General features: G+C 41.0%; 1 protein-coding gene across 2 annotated transcripts in view; it reads right to left on the bottom strand.

The window, feature by feature from the left end:
• Window positions 1-1,489: 1,489 nt before the first annotated feature.
• Arid4a (AT-rich interaction domain 4A) overlaps window positions 1,490-18,487 on the bottom strand; it is a 75,236-nt gene continuing 58,238 nt past the window's right edge. The window contains exons 20-24 of one of the 2 annotated variants that reach the window (XM_028788636.1): window positions 13,124-14,254; window positions 12,864-12,968; window positions 8,868-9,074; window positions 7,900-8,046; window positions 1,490-3,271 (exon numbers count right to left, since the gene is read on the bottom strand). In XM_028788636.1, the coding sequence (XP_028644469.1) occupies window positions 3,168-3,271; window positions 7,900-8,046; window positions 8,868-9,074; window positions 12,864-12,968; window positions 13,124-14,254 (1,694 nt within the window). In that variant the 3' untranslated portion in view covers window positions 1,490-3,167. Of the gene's footprint in view, window positions 3,272-4,759; window positions 4,860-7,899; window positions 8,047-8,867; window positions 9,075-12,863; window positions 12,969-13,123; window positions 14,255-18,487 lie in introns of those variants that run through there. The other variant, XM_028788643.1, reaches the window with a different exon arrangement.

The raw sequence follows: 18,487 nt of genomic DNA, 5'->3' as shown, positions 1-18,487 counted from the left end.
TCAGGATGTCTTGGCAACTGTGACTACCTATACTTACCATAGATGGTGGCTGGGCTGAGGCCCAAGGCCATCCTGGGCTATGTGGTAAGTTCTAGACTAGCTTGGGCTAGAATATGACCCCATCTCAAAACCCAGAATTTTAAAAAAAGAAAGAGACAGAGAGACAGAGACGGGGAGAGGGGGGCGGGGAGAAGGAGGAAGGGGAAGAAGAGAAGGAAGAAGAGGAGGAAGAGGAGGAAGAAGAGGAAGAGGAGGAGGAAGAAGAGGAAGAGAGAGTCGAGGTGAGGAGGAGAGGAGAGGGAGAAATTAAATAGGTTTAGCCAGGTATATACTTATCATCCCAGCATTTGAGAGGTAGGAGCAAAAGAATCAGAAGTTCAAAGCCAGCCTCATCTACAGTCATTTCAAAATCAGACTGGTCTGCACGAGACCCTGCACAAGAAGCCAAAGAAAAACAGGATTTTAATTAAAAGAGGTAACTGTTTCATGTCTACCCTACTTGACCTCACATATTCCATGAAAACAGGAACCTTTTTGTCTTGCTGGCTCATATGGCTGAGTCTTGGCATCACAATGGTCTGATACATAGAAGATACATAAATGGCTAATGAATCATTTCTGCTAAGAGTTTTTGCATGTTTTATATATAGCACTGAATGCTTGATAGGTATGTTAAATTATAAGACCTACAACAAAAAGTACAGAAGCAAATTCATACAGATTTCCAAGACAAGCCAATTTTATAGATGTCATATTAATAGTCTTTTCAAATGTGCTCTCTTTCTAAGTGGATTTCAGACTGGAAATTTGATAAAAAGAATAAACGGTAAGAACACATGAAAGAATACCAACACAGAAAGCTATATAATTTTTGAATACCTTGATTGTAAGGATAGTACATACCTTTTTAACATAATATCTTTATATTTTTCTTTCTAAGTCACATGCAATATGTGATAACTCAAAGTTTAGGTAAACTCAAAATAAGCTCACCATTTGAACTGTGATGCTTAACCAATACTTAATTTCACATTTTTTTCTATTGTCCTAACAAAATGGTATAGATAGCATCTGTATCTTTATATATATTTTGTGAATATGTAATTTTATCTTCTGTAGGTAATCCCAATACTTTGGTACGAAATTTCTACCAGCTAAGAGGGACAGTATTCAAACTAGTAAGTTATCTCAGATTTACCAAATTGCTACTGAAGAAAATCACTAACATATCTAATGTTGCATTCTAGTTTTGAGTGACAATTTTTTCATTTTTATAATTAAGTACTAAAAGTATTTTTGAAAAATGAAGAATGTACTGAAAGGCTTAGTTTTGTATAATCTAATTTTCCAACTATAAGTTACTGGAGTTTGGAAAAAACCAGTCACTTAAAAGAAAACTAAAACTGTAAAGCCTACATTTAAGACACGCCCACTGAGGGTCCTTTTTATTTTACATTGAGATCTGCTTTGCAAAGAAAAGACAGCAAAGTTCATATTACAAAAATACTTTTTTGTTTTAATTCTCTGAGAAAATGGAAGAAATCTAAATCGCAGGTTCACGATGTAGCAGGTGACGCTGAGAAACACAATTCCGATACTGCTCTGACATAGCCGTGTGCTGCTTCTGTCTGCCCTCAGTCTGCAGCCCCTGGGCTACCACGCTCGCTACAGCATATAAACACAGAAAAGGAGGCTTCAAAACAACCCCTTTAATGTACAAACATGAGTTTAAAAATTGTTTTTTAAAAAAATTACCTTTTTTACATAATGTATATGCAAAACTGCTTTAAATACATGATTCTGGAAGAATTATTTACAAATGTATCAGTCTGTGGAACAATTCACAGACAAGGCTTACATAGTGGCTTTATGTAACTGTTGCATCTCGACTTTGGGAGATATACATTTATTCGGCAGTACAGCGAACATAAAAACTGTGACAAAGCATCTTAAGGGCAACCAAAAATGTGATCCTCAAAACGGTTTAAATACGAGGACTGCCAAAGTTTCTAAACAAGGACAGACTTGAGTGACCCAGATGCCCACTTTCAGCTGCTCTCTCAGGAAAGTTGAGACAGACTCCCTCCAGCACCGGCGACTGCAGACGCAGCCCCCTGAAAAAGGGGCAGCTGACAACTATTGCCGTCCAAAGAGTGAATTAACCTAGAATTTTCTTTTTTTCAATTTTATTAATATTTTAAAAAATACATAAAAATACAACCATCCAATGTCTGAATAAATATATTTAACAAGTTGCAAGATAATACCTTATTTTACACAAAATTTTCAGCTTTAGAAATCTTGTTAAATAACTTCATTGTTGTTATATATTTCATTTTTGTATTTTTGTAACAAAATAAAAACTCTGAAATTACATAGAAAAAAGACAAAATATTTTTGTCAAGGGATAGGATAGTCCACTGAAAACTTATTCACAATTCCACTGTAAACATTAATAAACATTAAAATATTTGCATAATTGTGTGCTCAAAAGTCCTATAAAAAGTGGAAGACTTATTACACCTGCAGTTTTCAGTCAACTACACTTCCTTTCACAATTTATTTTGTCCCATTTACACTTTTAAATCTGGGCACACTGCTGAACACATACTTTGGCAGTTCTACATAGCAAGTGCTTCCACAAAAACTGAAATTAAAAAAAAAATCAACATTAATAATTATAATAATTATAATAATAAAAGAACAACACAAAATAAACCCCCTACTCACCAAGTGTTCAAATGCAGCTCAGTGGCAGTGCAGCAGTAACTACTCAGCCAGATAATGTTCTCATGTTTGTCATGTGCACTTGCTTGTCTATGATTTCTAGAACACTTGAAAGCTTTATTATACAAATTCAATTTTGCTAAGTGCCCTTTTGTTCTGTATCACACACACACACACACACACACACACACACACACACACACACACGGAAAAAATACAGAGGAAAAATTATGACCAATATGGCAGGTCGCCTAACCTTCAATTATTAATAAGCTTATTTTTTGCAACAATAAAAAAGAAGAGCGGAGGGTATAGATACAATCCCGGAAACTATACAGGAAGGATATACTTAGCCAGCTGAGTGCTTTCTGTGGTTGTATTTCAGGGTTTGGGGATTTATGTCCATGGCAGCGAACTGCTAGGAAGTGGAGAACCGTTCATCACCTGCACTCTACAGCAAGTACATTTTGGGGAGGAGACGATGAAGATGGACTCATTCCAGTGTCTGAGGAAGCAGATGACATAGAAGCTCCTGCATGAGACACTGTGGAATCAACACAACCAGGTTAGATCAAGAAATCATTACTCAAAGATACCTAAAGTTAGATGCTAAATTCTAATTGTTGTTTCTGAGATAGTCTCACATTGCCCAGACTGGTTCAGACTTTACATGTAACCAAGGATGACCTTAAATTCTGATTTTCCTGCCTCTCTTCCACAAGTGTTGAGATTACAGGCATGCCCCACTCCACCCGGCTACAATTAAATTTTTAATCATTCACTTCAATCAGGGGTCAATTAAATGCTGCACAAGGGGTAACAAGTTGTCAGCAAGTACTCTGCTGGGCTCAACTGAGTGAAGTCAGCTTTTGTCCAATTAAGGGAATTAACATTTCAAAAGAGATACCACAAGTCTAGGAGCCAGGGTGCTATGCACAGGCCCTGTGTTCTACCCCCAGCACTGTAACAAAATGAAAAACTAAACAAAGTCAGACATCACAAAATGCAAGGATTAAAGAGAGAGGAAGTCTGGTGTCAGGCAGGGGCAGGAGTCGGGTGGGAGGAAGATACTCGCTGGGCAATGAACCCAAAGGCTTCTCCGGCTAGGTAAGCACTTTCAACTGAGTTACGGCCTTCCTTGTGTTTACAGATTCTGTTAACGACTTCTTACTATTTATAGTTTTTACTTAAAATGGACAAACTTTCAAAGTCTAACTTCTTTCCATCTGTTCCAGGCCATTCCCAGTATTAAAAACTGCTGGCCTAATAGTAGGCCAGGGGGCCCCCAGAAGATCTGCCAGAGGGAGAACTCTATCCACTCTCAACAAGGTCAGCCCTATCAGATGTGCACATGAGTGTGTGCATGGGTGGAGTTATTTAGACTCCTCCCAGAACCAGCTGTTCCCACCTTTTCCTGTTGCATCCTGATCCTGGAGAAGTAGCCTGGTAAGGCTGCTCAGCAGGGGACACCCTAGCCTCTCACCTTCTCCAGAAGGTTTGCCCTAACTTTTCCTGTGGGGAGAGGAGGAACAGTGTGAAATCCTGAGTGAATGAGTTGTTGGGCATGGCCATATCAAAGATCACAGTTTCAGACCCATGGGGAAAGAGCAAAGCCTTCCTCTACAGGGTGAGGCTCAGAGAAATGGCAAAGCCTTCCTCAGTAGCGCTAGTGTTGGTGTCTCAGGAGTGTGCAGACATGGCAGGAATACATCACAGACATCTATCTGTGTTTGTTGTTTTTTTTCTCGAGACAGGTTTGTGTAGCCCTGGTTGTTCTAGAACTCACTCTGTAGACCATGCTGGCCTCAATCTGCCTCCTGAGTGGGTGTGCATCACCAATCACCATTGCCCAGCTCTCTTACTTTTTTTTTGTTTTTTGTTTTTTTGAGACAGTGTTTCTCTGTATAGTCCTGGCTGTCCTGGAACTCACTCTGTAGACCAGGCTGGCCTTGAACTCAGAAATTCGCCTGCCTCTGCCTCCCAAGTGCTAGGATTACAGGCGTGCGCCACCACCACCCGGCAGCTCTCTTACTTTCTAATGGGGTTGTCTTTTTCAGTTTCACATGTACCCCCTCCTCTTTTACTATCTTCTTAAATGCCCCTGTCGTATTTTCATAGATTTGTCTTTATATCTGAAAAAAAAAAATCAAGTCATTCTTCTTCTTTTATTTTTTTTGGTAGAGAGGGTCTTACCATCCCAGGCTAGCCCTGAATCCGCCACTTCCTTCAGGCTGCCCTTGATCCCCTGACCCCCTGCTTCTGCCTCCCAAATGCTAAGATTACAATCACTGACAAGCCTCCATGAACAGCTTAAAAGTTTTAGTATATTTTGTGCTTTTGAAAAAATAACAGTTTCCTTTTGAGGCTAGTGTTTTTTCTTTTCCTATTTTGGCCTGTCTTTTCACACATAGGAAAGGGCCATAATAAACTGACCAGAAGCAATGGCTGAGCTTTGGAGCTTTCAATGTGGTCAGAACATACTTGATTTGCAAGGGTCTTGCTTTTTGGTTCAAAAGCATCCAAATGTTGGTATCTAAGGTAGACAGTTTGTCTAGGCATAGTTAGCGTCTTCAGGAGAATCCTCCTCTCTCGCCCCAGGAATGAGCATACTTAGCTATGGTTCTCAGGAGTTGGTTATATCGTGGTTTGGAAAAGGACAGAGAGAGTCACCACTTGGTATTTACTCCTGATTTACCCCTTCTTTTCTATCACCGTTAGCTATAGCAGGTTCCTGAGTCTCCAAAGCTGGTTCTATTCAGTTCATGTTTCTGCCAGAGGTGAAGAGAAGTGAACCTTTCTTTAAAGGGTAGGCAATGATGGTCCAATTTCTTGATACAGTTTCAACCAGTCTTGCAGTTCACTCTCACCCTGTCCCTAACTTGAGAGTTTTCTGAAGTTATGAGGTGTCAGCTGACTTGCTTGCTTTAACTGGAAGACTAAGTGAGTGTGCTCTTTAGTGCTGTTTTATCAAGAGCACAGCAGTATTTTGGGTTTTGTCTTAGTTTTTTGAGACAGGGTCTTGCTGTATAGTCCAGGCTGGCCTTGAACTTAGTAGAGATCCTGATTCTGCCTTCTCAAGGCTGAGATTAAAGGTAAACACACCGATACCACACAGACACAGACACACACACATACAAACACCCACCCCTAGCTTCTAAAGATACAAGATTGGCATTTCTTTTTGTGGTTTGAGAGGGTCTTGTTTGCTTTTCTTCTTACGCTAACCTCAAACTCACTATTCTCCTGTTCCATGCAGAGTGCTAGGATTATGGGTATGTAGCACCACATCTGACTTGCTGATATTTCTTGCTGTTGTAATAAATGTTTCATTTTCTTTTTCTTTTGGTTATGAGGCATTTTAAAAATAAAACAACAACAACAACAAAAAACAAAAACAAAAAATAAAAATAAAAAAAAAATAAAAATAAAACAATAAATAACCCATTTATTCATGCATCCCTTTTTATGATCACTTGGTTACTGTCCATGTTCTAAACTTCGAAACAGAAAAGAACAATTCTGCATGGTTCTCCTTGGCTACAGGTTTAAGGATCTGAGTCTGAAGGATCTCTCTGAGTCTGAAGGATATTCCTAGAAATACCATAGAATGCTGTATCCCTCTTCAGTTTCTGCAGGTAGCAATCTCCAGGCCAGGAGAGAGGCCAAGTGGGCAGCAAATTTATGGAGGTGGAGCTGCGGAAGGCCTCTGAAGATCCCAACAGGATACCATGTGCCTCTGATGTCAGACATGAACAACGGGATTCATGTTTGCTCTGATGAGTCTGGCTCTTGCTATGGCTCCACCATTTCTCTCTATGGCCTCAACTCTCCCTTTTGTAAACTGAATGTTTATATATAGGTTAGAAGTATGGGTTTGCTTAACAAAAAACAAACAAAAAAATTTAAAAAAAACCAAAACCCTAAAACGGGGCTCAGAGAGCTCAGAAATGTTTTTGAGTCTCAGTAGACCAGATAACGATGGAATGGTTGGGTCTATGGAACTTAATGGAGATGGAATGAATACACCTGAAACTAAAAAATGAACATAAGCCTCGTGGGTACCAAGTAGAATTCCGTGGTTAAAGGGATGTGCTTGGGTGGAAGTTGAGAAGGAAACTTTTGATGGTTAGTCCCAGTGGTCAACCTGATTAGATTAAGAAATGCAAGGAAGATGAGTAAAGGACACATTTGAGTACATGTGTATGAGGGGTTTCAGAAACAATCCTATCGTGATGGCTCTGACTTCATCAGTGGAGTAATCCCTTGATAGAGTCATAGGATGGTCTTCTTGCACGAAAAGCTGGAGGTAGAACTTCTGGAGGAAAAAGACCACCAGGGGCACATCCTTGGGACTATACTTTGTCCTGATTCCTTACATCCTTTTGGTAACAGCAACACAAAAGTAACTGATACAGAAGTGATCATAGTTTGTTCTGTTCCAACAATGCATAAATGCCCCTCTTATGTTCCCCAGTGACTGGTATTATCATCTTGGACACTAATTCTCCCTACAGTCACACTGAGTGATCATCTCTCCTTGTTTTCATCTGATTACTAATGAGTTTAGGGCACAGAATTGAATTTCCCTTACTGTTATTTGGCAGACTTCGTATATACGCCATGTCCAATGTCTGGCTGTCAACTCTACATGTTTAAAGTATAGCACAGATAGTACTTTAAGATTATTTCAAAGTAGACTGGTTAATGTCACACAAGGCACACACTGTCCAGCAGATGTTAAGACACTAGAGATCAAAGTCTGTGTCCTCTGGCGTGTGACACATGCTCATTAGTGCTGCTCAGCTACATTAGAATTGCTCTGTAGTTTGTTTATGAATGATTTATGGTTCCAAACAGGCAATGCTGAAGATTCTTAGGCCTATTCATTTGGTGAACCACATAATAATAAACATAGGGGCAGCCAGTAAATATTTGTTAAGCACAGTTAAACCCAACATGCTTAGTAAATCACAAATTGTTTAAAATAGTTCACACTCCTTTACAGGGTGTAATTCTAGTTAACTGAGCTGCAGGCACCCCCCACCCCGCTTCCAAAAGCAGGAAAAAACACTGACTCTAAAGCAGCGTCTATTACCATAAACTGAGAGATACAAGCTGACAATCAAACGACAGGAGTGCATCTGAGGGAGGGAACGACCTGAGGAGCATTACCTTCTCTGTCTTTCTTTTTCAATCTTTTCCTCCTTCTGTCAATGGTTGCAACCTCAGACTTCAAAGACATGTAGTATTTTCTGATTTCCTGTAGCTTTTCTTGGAGAAAAGAGATCCTCTCCGTACTGTTCATATTATCTAATTCATCTAAAAGGAAAGATAAAGTTAATCTGAATTTTAAAACACAACAATTTTATAAAAGCAAAGAAGGCAATTCTATCAAAAGTCAAACTTAGAAATCAGTAAAAGTAGCCGGGCGGTGGTAGCGCACGCCTTTAATACCAGCACTTGGGAGGCAGAGGCAGGTAGATTTCTGAGTTTGAGGCCAGCCTGGTCTACAGAGTGAGTTCCAGGACAGCCAGGGCTACACAGAGAAACACTGCCTTGAAAACCAAACCAAACCAAACCAAAAAAAAAGGAACATCAGTAAAGGCATCAGTTTATTATGACCCACATACGTTCTCTACACAAGATGTGATTACATTAAATTTATGATTAAGATTTCTTTACTCAAATATTATATATTAAACATGCATCATTCATCATGAAACGTAAGAAAACATTAAACTAAAGCAATCTGACTGATGTGTAATTAGTGTTTTTAGCTGTCAGGAAGGAGAAGGCACTTCTATTTCCCTGATTTATATAAACCATACCTCATACAAAGTCTGTGTAGCCCAGGTTGCCCTCAAACTTATGATTCTCCTGCTTCACCCTCATGAGTGCGGGGTTACAGGGCTGAAACACATAGTCAGCCCATGTTTTGTTTCTTAATTGAAGACCTTGTCATACCAAGTTACCAAATTAAAATAGAAAACATATACACATAGAAATTTACATACAAGTGATGATTACTGATTTGGAAAGGCTACATAATTTGTTAATGGTTCCTAAGATTATTTCAAATCGACATCTTAAGAAACTTTATACTTCATAGTTGACACTCAGGCTATCTGGCCGACCCTTACTGAGTTGGAAGCTCCACTTGTAAGTCCTAGGGGATGAATTTGGATGCTTCTCTCGGTGCTTTTCTTTCTCCCCATCTTTGATGTGAGGCGAGATTCTTGCAGGAGAACGGGGCAGCTTCTGTGGCTTGGGCAGGCTAAGGCGCTTCACTGGTGTGCAGTTACTGGAACTGTCCATGGCGGGAAGGTCCTCGCTGTCACTGCTGTGTCCTGTAATGGCAAGTTTAATCTGATTGTAAACCACATAAGCCTCAAATACCAAAATGCAGCAGAGGAAGCAAATTACACTTCTTGGTAACACACAGTTAAACATAATATATACATACATATATCAAAGATTACAATAAAAAAAAGTGAAAATAGAGATCCTAAGTAAAAAAAAAAAAATTGCTTTAAAATGATGTATTACTGAATATTGCTAAAGGTTCTTCCCCCGTTGTTTGATTTTGACTTTTTAAAAGTATGAGCTACAGGGTTGGTGAGATGGTTCAGCAGGTAAAGGTACTGCTGCCAGGATTGATGATCTGAGTTTGATCTCAGATACATGTTGAAAGTAAAGGCCAGCCAGGCGGTGGTGGCGCACGCCTTTAATCCCAGCACTTGGGAGGCAGAGACAGGCGGATTTCTGAGCTCGAGGCCAGCTTGGTCTACAGAGTGAGTTCCAGGACAGCCAGGGCTACACAGAGAAACCCTGTCTCGAAAAACCAAAAATGTAAAGAACTGGGTCTCACAAGGTGCATACACACACATACACTGGCATGTGGGCACTCCTTCCAAAATTAGAAGAAAAAAAAACAAGCTACAGTTCACAATAATGATTAAAGATCTACTATGTTACTAAATGGACAATCAGGGTTATAAAACAAACAATATTCTGTAGCCTTGTGTACGCTGAAATAAAACATACAAGCAATTCAACCCAAAACATACAGCCAACCCGAGTATGTATAGGAAGCATACAAGTAGACCTTGCTGTAAACTCATCCAACATTTTTTTTCTTCTTTAGCATTTATTTTTGAGAAAGTATCAATCTACAGCCCAGATTGTCCTAACACTCAGTACCTTGCCCAGGAATTCCTGGTCCTTGTGCCTCAGCTGTGGGCTATGATTAAAGGCACACTGGTGTATGCTCAACGTGATGTTAACAAAAGAGAATTCATTTGCACCTCTGCCTTGCCCCTCATCAATTTATCTTAAGAACTGTTCTGGGTTTCCTGTAAAAGCAAACTGGAATTTTATCTTTTTTTTCAAGGCGTATATCCTTTACCCTTGCCCTATCTTTACTCTCCCAGGGCAAAGCTTAAGCACTCAGTTTCCCAGTCCGCTTTCTGTGTCTGACTTTATTACCCTCAAGAAAAAAATTTATTATTGTATGTAGGATGTGGAGGAGGGGCTACAGGCTAATGAAGAAGTCCCAGCTCTATGTGAGTTCTGGGGTCAGAACTCAAGACTGTCAGAATCGCATGCCAAATGCTTTACTTGCTGAGCATCTCGCTGGCCACTTATTCAACCTTAATTATAATGGTAACATTTTGATTCATTTTGATTACTACTTGTCCTCAAAAGAATAAGCTGTGTAATGTTCTACTTTCAGGTCCCCTGGGATAAAGACTCTTATGTCAAATATCCATGTTCTTCAATTGCCGGGACCTTTGTTTCCAGAGTCTAGTTCTGCCTCATCCTTGGGGATCGGGTGAGGGGTGAGCTCCCTTCGGGAGGAACCTCTTTTCCATCTCTTCAGGGTTAAATTTCTTGAAAAAGAAATGCCACATTGTCACTCTGACCTTTCCTTATGACTGTACAACATCTTAATCCCTCTGCGTATGTATTCATATGTGTAGAGATGTGTGGATGTGCACATGTCCCAGGCCACCCTCAGGCTTTACTCCTCAGGAACTGTCCACCTCACTTTCTCAAAGAGAATCTCTCACTAGGATCTGGGGCTCACTGATCTGACACAGCTGACTACCAGTGAACCCCACGGGCCTGCGTCTCACTTCCCAGTCTTGGGATTAAAGGTGTGCAAAAGCCCGCCTGGTATCTTACATCTGTGGATCAAATGTCAATCCTCAGGCTTGCACCACAAGCACTGGACAGGCTGAGCCAACTCCTCAGCTGTTTTCTCATCTTCATTACTCTCCCACGGTGCTCTCAACATCCTGTAAACACCACACTTAATCTATTTTCCTAATACTGGGCACCTACAACTCAATAGTCTCCCAGTTTCTTCTAAAACTCTGTTGTCAGGCCTATGTTCCGTACCTAAGTTAACTAAGGCCTTAGACAACACCAATCACATGGAATCCTATTAACTTTACTGACTACATCTCTCATTCCATCCTTTGTTACAGCCTTTATTAACCAGAAGACTCACCCCAACGTAAAAGCCAACCATGCCCTTCTTTTTTTAATTTTAAAAAAACTATATATACTTGTGGATGGGTATTAAGGTGGGCTGTGTGTGGCATGGTGCAGCTGTCCAGTTTGGAGGACACTGTTCAGGCCTCGTTTGTCTCTGTACCTGGTCTGCAGGCAGTCTCTCTGGACATTTGTCTCATTACTCTAGGAGAGCTGCCAGAGCTCCCGACAGCTCCTCCTGTCTCCACTCCCACTGCACAGTAGAGTGCTTAGGATCATGGATGTGTAGCCAGCAGACTGAGCTTTTCCTATGGGGAAAACTTGGGGTTGAACTTCAGATACCAGGCTGGTATAGCTGGTGTAGTTACTGTCTGAGATATCTGTTTGCTTCCTTTTCTTTTTTTTCCTTTTTTTTTTTTTTTTTTTTTTGGTTTTTTTTTTTTGGTTTTTTTTTGAGACAGGGTTTCTCTGTGTAGCCCTGGCTGTCCTAGAACTCACTCTGTAGACCAGGTTGGCCTCGAACTCAGAAATCCACCTGCCTCTGCCTCCCAAGTGCTGGGATTAAAGGCGTGTGCCACCACCACTCGGCTCTGCTTCCTTTTCTTAATCTTTAAACTTTTACTTGAAATAATTTAAAACTTACACCAGAATTTTTTTATAACCCACTTCAGGGTAGCTGCCTCAATCATATCCAAATACTTTGGCATAAGATATTTCCTACAATCAAAACAATTTTTCATATTTATTATCTACCACTCTACTACTAGCTAGTCCTGATTTTACCGGTTTGAAACTACAAACATTTAGTATCTCACATAGTTTCTGATAGTTAAAATCTTGGAGCAGCCTGACTGGACAGTCTGCCTCAGGACTACTGGGAGGGTGCACTTGAACTTGTAGCCAGGCCTTTGGTCTCTGAAGACTTGACTCACTAGCATGGCAACTGGCAGTGTTTCAGGTTTTCCTGGCCAATGGGAGAATGTTAGGCTCCTCACTGCACAGAGTTAATTCTCCACAGACACTTGAATAGCCTTACAGCATGGCAGCAACCTATCAGGGTGAGGAGGAATCCGCAGGGCCTTTTGTGCTCTCTTCTCCAAAGTCACTGTCTAAAGGAGAACATTCCCAGTATAAACGCAAGTTTTGCATACCTTTAACACAACAAACCTTTTCTTTTCTTGAAGATTCTGAAATGCCTTATATTCAATTGCTTTCCATTAAGTAATAATTTTAGCTGTTGCAGTTCCAAGTAAAACTGATAGGCATCTTTAGATTAAACTGAAGGGAGGGGGGAGGGGGAGAAGGAGTAGGGCTCTTGCTGTGCAAGACTAGACATCTGTGTTTAATCCCTGGAAGCCACTAAAGATGGAAGGAGAACAGTGACTTCACAGAGCTGTTCTCTGACCTCCACATACACTTGATGACATGTGCGTACAGGCATATGTGTATGCGCATGTGAGCACAAATGTGCACACATATACACTAAAAGTAATAAAATTATTTTCAGAACATAATAAACCCCGCTCATTTTTGTACTGGCTCAAATGATCAAGCTCTGAGTCTGCATCAGGCAAGCACCGAAAAGGTCAGACAAGCACTGGCAAGCAAGCACCAGCATACAAGCACCAGCAAGCACTCACCTGCTCCGTTCTTTTCACTTTTGGCTGCAGCACTCGTCCGCTTTGGGGTTCGCTTTTGCTTTTTTGCCATTAACCCACTATTTCCGTCGCTTGGCCTTTTTTGACCTGAAATAAAGGAAAAGCTTGAAAATAAAGCCAAAAGCAGAACAGACAGGTTTGTTTACACACCCATGCCATTTCACTATTTTCTTAAAAAGACAATCTGTAAAATCTGTCATATCCAACCCCTGAACTGTTCGTTTTCCCCTAGAGAGTCTTACCCTTCTCTCTGCTCTCTCTCTCGTGTACAATTATACTACAGGTACCAGGGGCAACGCTGGCTTCAAACCCGTTCGCTGATTCCCTCTCACAGAGGCCTTCTTGTGATTCTTCAGCAATGCTATCAACTTCAATTGTAATATCACTCTCACTCTTTATACTTCTGGACTCGTCTTGGCTGAGAGTAAGTGGGGAAGCTACGGAAAAGTTATGTTGTGCTACAGGAGGCAGGGCAGGCGGAACGGAGCCCAGAGAGTTAGACTCAGAGCCTTCTACTACCACATCCTCAATACTGGTCTTATCCTTTTCATCCAAGTCATCCAAGTCTACCTCATGGCAAACCAAGGTTTCAGGCCCGATCAGAGGCATCACATCCTCCTCTTCTTTCAGTGGCGTGTGGACAGGCTCTTCGGCTGGACTGTCCGACTTTTCACTAGTCAGTTCTTGGATGCCCTGGTCTGCCTCTGCTGTCAGCGATGGCATCCCTTCACCTTCTGTTTCAAAGTGCTTCTCCACGTGTGCGCCTTTCACACCCTCAGCTCCAGTGCCATCGGCAGACCTCTCTTGAGACACTCCAGCTGTCATTTCCATGCCAGTCTCAAGTCTTAATTTTTTCTCTGGGGATTGTTGTCCCAGGATTTTACGTTTCAACTTTCTTTCTTTCTCATATTGGTCGACGTCATCTTCATTAGAAGAAAAGTTTTTACATTCTAGTGAAGAGAACTCCAGGTTATGAACATCCCCTTGAGATTCGCTTCCTGCCTCCTCCTGGCTGAAAGGCGAAATCTTTATAAGTTCTAACGAAAGGTCTTTTGTCTTGCTACGCCTTCCCTTTCCTTTAGGAGACTTTTCCACCTGTTTCTTAAGTTCTTCTACTTGTTCCACTTTGTCTCCAAAAATATGCGCAATTTGATCACTGTCCCCCGCCTCCACTGTCAGGGTTTCTGAAGGCTGAGCCTGAGTCCTGTCGTTTTCCTTTGATATATGTACACTCTTTGGGTTTTCTTCATCTAGTTTATCATCATTTACATTTTCATTTTTTTCTAATTCTTCTTTAATATCAGGAGAAAGTTCTTCACTTATTGAGCTCTTCTCCAGCTGGTCTTCTGCTTCACTATCAGATGAACAGGAGTCTGTAAGAAAACAGTGCATTGCACAGACGATTATATGAAATGCCAATGTAATAATTAAAAATCCTACTAAGTGTAAACAAGATCCTTTATATACTTCTGAGTATCTACAGAAATTCTTTTTTGTGGGGTTTGTTTGTTTGTTTGTTTGTTTGAGACAGGGTTTCTCTGTATAGCCCTGGCTGTCCTGGAACTTAACTCTCTACAGAGGTTTTTTTTTTGTTGTTTTTTTCAAGACAGGGTTTCTCTGTGTAGTCCTGGCTGTCCTGGAACTCACTCTGTAGACCAGGCTGGCCTCAAACTCAAAAATCTACCTGCCTCTGCCTCCCAAGTGCTGGGATTAAAGCCGTGTGCCACCACCGCCCGGCCCCAGAAATTTTTTATGTAAAGTAAATCATAGGTTTGTGCTAAAATTTGAGGGAAAGATAAATGACATGGTGACACACGCCTTTAATTCTCATACTCAGGAGGCAGAGGCAAGGGCAAGTGGATCTCTGAGTTTCAGCCATCCTGGTCTACAGAATGAGTTCCAGTACAGCCAGAGCTACACAGAGAAACCCTGTCTCAAAAAAACAAAGAAAAAAAAAATGAAACAAACAAAAAATATAAAGCTAGTATGTTAAGTGACTTGACCTGACTTACTATAAAGATTAACTACTTTGCATCCTACAGGAATATGACATTCTACCTAAAATTAGCCTGGATTAAAATGAGCAATGTGAATTCTCCATACTTTAAATGGTCTTATAACAGGCAAGACACCTGCTGGCAAAACAAATTATTCATTTTCTATCAGAGAATTTTTCAGATACTAAGGCAGCAGTTCAAAACTATAAAACTACACAATGTAAAAACTTATACCCTCCCTAGAGAATTTTAGAAAGGCAAACACTGAAGGTGTTCATTTTTTTAAAAGACAGTGTTGGCTTCTCAGTGTGTACCCTGGCCTGCTTCAATATGGAGTCCAGGCATCCCCAAAACTCAGAGATTCCCCCTGCCTCTGCTTCTCAAGTACTAGAATTAAGGGTGTGCATTGTCAGTATACTTGGCAAAGTTTTATGTTTTCTGCTTGTTGGGTCTCCTTCTTTTAGAATTTCTATTTGATGAACAGGAGTATGTTCATGTATATAGTGTACTGTGTCCACACCTAGTGCCCATGGAGGCCAAAAGAAGAGGCAGATACCCTGGAGCTGGAGGTACAGACTTTAGGAAAGCATGTGGTATTGAGTACTGAAGCCCAGGCTTCTGCAAGAGCAGCAAGTGCTCTTACTGCCCAGCTATCTTCTCGGTCCCCTGAATGATTATGTCAAAAAGTATATAGAAGCTTTGAGGTTTTAGTAAAAATGGAATGTAGAACTCCATTTTCTCATGTCAAACATAATTCGGTTATGCAGTTCTGTTGTATAGGCTGAACACTGCACCAGCACAGGCCTCCTGAGAAACAGCACACACTTCCTTGCACCTGTATTGTTTCCTGTATGTATGTGACCTGCCAGCAGGTGGCAGGAGGAGGAAAGACACCCTTTTATGGGGTACACACTGCAGCTGATGGTAAACTTGCCCTTTAGTAGTTTTTTTCTCCAAGGAGAGTAATTTTCTAATACCACCATTTAAGATCTCTTAAATTACATAGAAAAAAAGATGGAAAAGTGAAGGGGACGGTTAAAGCAGAGTAAAATCTGCGCTGCTATGCTCACCACAAGCACTCCTATACCCAACAGCCTGTGCTCTCAACAGCTCCCATGTGTGCTTACAGGCTGTAGGTGCAGACCTTACAGGAGACATTGGTACATCACGTGGTTTGAAGCAGAGCCCAGCACACACTAGGATTAAAGGACTGTTTCATTTCCCTACAGCTACACTGGTTGTATCTAAACTCCTTATGACAGATGGCATCCTGGGTTAGTATTACTTGAGTTTAAACTAAAATATACCAAAAAATAAGTATCAGCTGCCAATTACATTCTATAGTTTCTTTTCTTTTCTCTCTCTCTCTCTCTCTTTTTTTTTTTTTTTTTGGTTTTTTGAGACAGGGTTTCTCTGTGTAGCCCTGGCTGTCCTGGAACTCACTCTGTAGACCAGGCTGGCCTCGAACTCAGAAATCTGCCTGCCTCTGACTCCCAAGTGCTGGGATTAAAGGCGTGCGTGCGCCACCACTGCCCGGCTCATTCTATAGTTTCAATCGTGCTAGGTTACAAACCAAGATAAGCTGCTATGACTCTCAACAAGGGGCCATCGTGGGTCACACAGCTATTTTAGTAGTCATGGGCCACATAATTACATTTTGGTTAACGATGGCTACATATAACTGTGGCCCTATTGTAAGTTCTTGTCACCTAGGGATGCTAGCCCCTTAGTTCAGTAAGCACCCTCTATGACATTTGTGCAGTGATGAGGCCCTCTTAGAATGTGTCCCATTGTTCAGTGTTCATGTGTGTGCGTGTATGTACACACAGATAGAGTTTTAAAAGTCAACAATCCTCAAAATTGAGCCCCTTCTGTTTCACTGGACAGAGGTATGTTGCCTGTCACATTGCCATGGACATTTTTGGTACCTGATTTTCCTTCACTGTTTGACGTCTTAGATAAACTGTATGGCATGTTTGGTGAAAAAGCAGATTTTAAAGGCGGTCTTCCCCGTTTGGACTTCTGCCTCTCTTCATCCCTCTTTTCTTCCTTTTCACTATCTTCTTTATTCTGGGTAACAACAAAATGCATGAGAAAGGCCTGGGCTTTTCAAAAATGAACATTCCATTTTCTCTAAGAAAATCTATTAACTCCAAAACAAAAAGGTCAGTTAATTTAAATGTAAAATACTAGTATGTGCTTATAGAAAAATCTAGAACAGTTTTCTAACCTATTCATTTGAACAGACTCACTCCCCCTGGCTCCTCATTTCCTGCAAAGGGAATGAAAGGCATCAGAAACAGACAAAACACTAGGCAGACCTCTACAGCAGGAACCGGATAGAAGGCGTGGGCAAGTGTACAGTGGGCCAGCAGACAGGGTTGACACTGTGGAGGTGGAGGGAAGAGGAGAACAGTGGATTTCCAGAGTGATGAGGTCCTCTGTGTGGCTCTAAGGATGGATAATGGCATTACACACCTGCCCAAACCTACTAAAGGCACAGAGACCCAGTGAAGTCTTACACCTCTGATGTATGCACTAACCCCATGTAAACTGTGGGTGTTTACCACTATAACAAATGGACCCTTCTTATGACAGTAAGGGGCTGACAGTGTGTAACACCATACCCACTTGGCAAAGAACACAAAGGAAATTCCTGTACCTTCTTATTTTTTGCCATGAAGGTAAAACTACTAAAAACCAGAATCTAACAGAAAAGATACAACATGAGTAATTCCCACACCTGTAAGTGTTATGAATGTATGGACATACCTTAACTTTCTTCTTTTGTTTTTTCTTTGGTCCACCTTTGTCCAAGGGCCAGATTATCCTATCAGCTTTTACCCATTCATCGTATCTTAAAGAAAAAAGTTTAGTTTTTTCAGCTAATACCCTATGTGAAATATATTCGTATGCATACACACACACACACACACACACATTCCCTCCCCCCAAGCTACAGCAGTGAGATAAAAAGTCTGTTTCTGCTGGGCAGTGGTGGTACACGCCTTTGTTTCTGGCACTGGGAGGCAAAAGTAGGCAGATTCTCTTTGAATTCAAGACCAATCTGGTCTATACAGAGTTCCAGGGTAGACCAGGCTACACAGAAACCTCAGCTTGAAAAAAGAACCCCAACCCTCAAAACAACAACAAAGAATAGAAAAGAGCTTCTTAGAGGTTCAGAGTGAGGACCTAGTGGATAAACTCCTGATTCTAAACTATTTGAAGTGCTTTGTTTTCAGTTATCACAATCAGGACTTATAAGGAGATTTTATTCTAGAATTCATCCTACTGATAATACAAAGATGTCAATTTGCAAATAATCCGTTTCAACCATTTATCAAGTCCCCTCTTCTTGTCTTCTCCAGAACTCTAGCATCTATTATTCCTAATAAAACTTTATTTTGAAATATGTCTCCATTAAGACTGAAGTTTAGCCGGGCAGTGGTGGTGCACGCACACCTTTAATCCCAGCACTTGGGAGGCAGAGGCGGGCGGATTTCTGAGTTCGAGGCCAGCCTGGTCTACAGAGTGAGTTCCAGGACAGCCAGAACTACACAGAAGAAACCCTGTCTTGAAAAACCAAAACCAAAAAAAAAAAAAAAAGAA

Source organism: Grammomys surdaster, unplaced genomic scaffold (genome assembly GCF_004785775.1).
Source record: "Grammomys surdaster isolate TR1022 unplaced genomic scaffold, NIH_TR_1.0 127, whole genome shotgun sequence".
NCBI lineage: Eukaryota > Metazoa > Chordata > Mammalia > Rodentia > Muridae > Grammomys > Grammomys surdaster.
The sequence above is the reverse complement of the archived record's forward strand: the minus strand, read 5'-3'. Positions and strand labels throughout refer to the sequence as shown.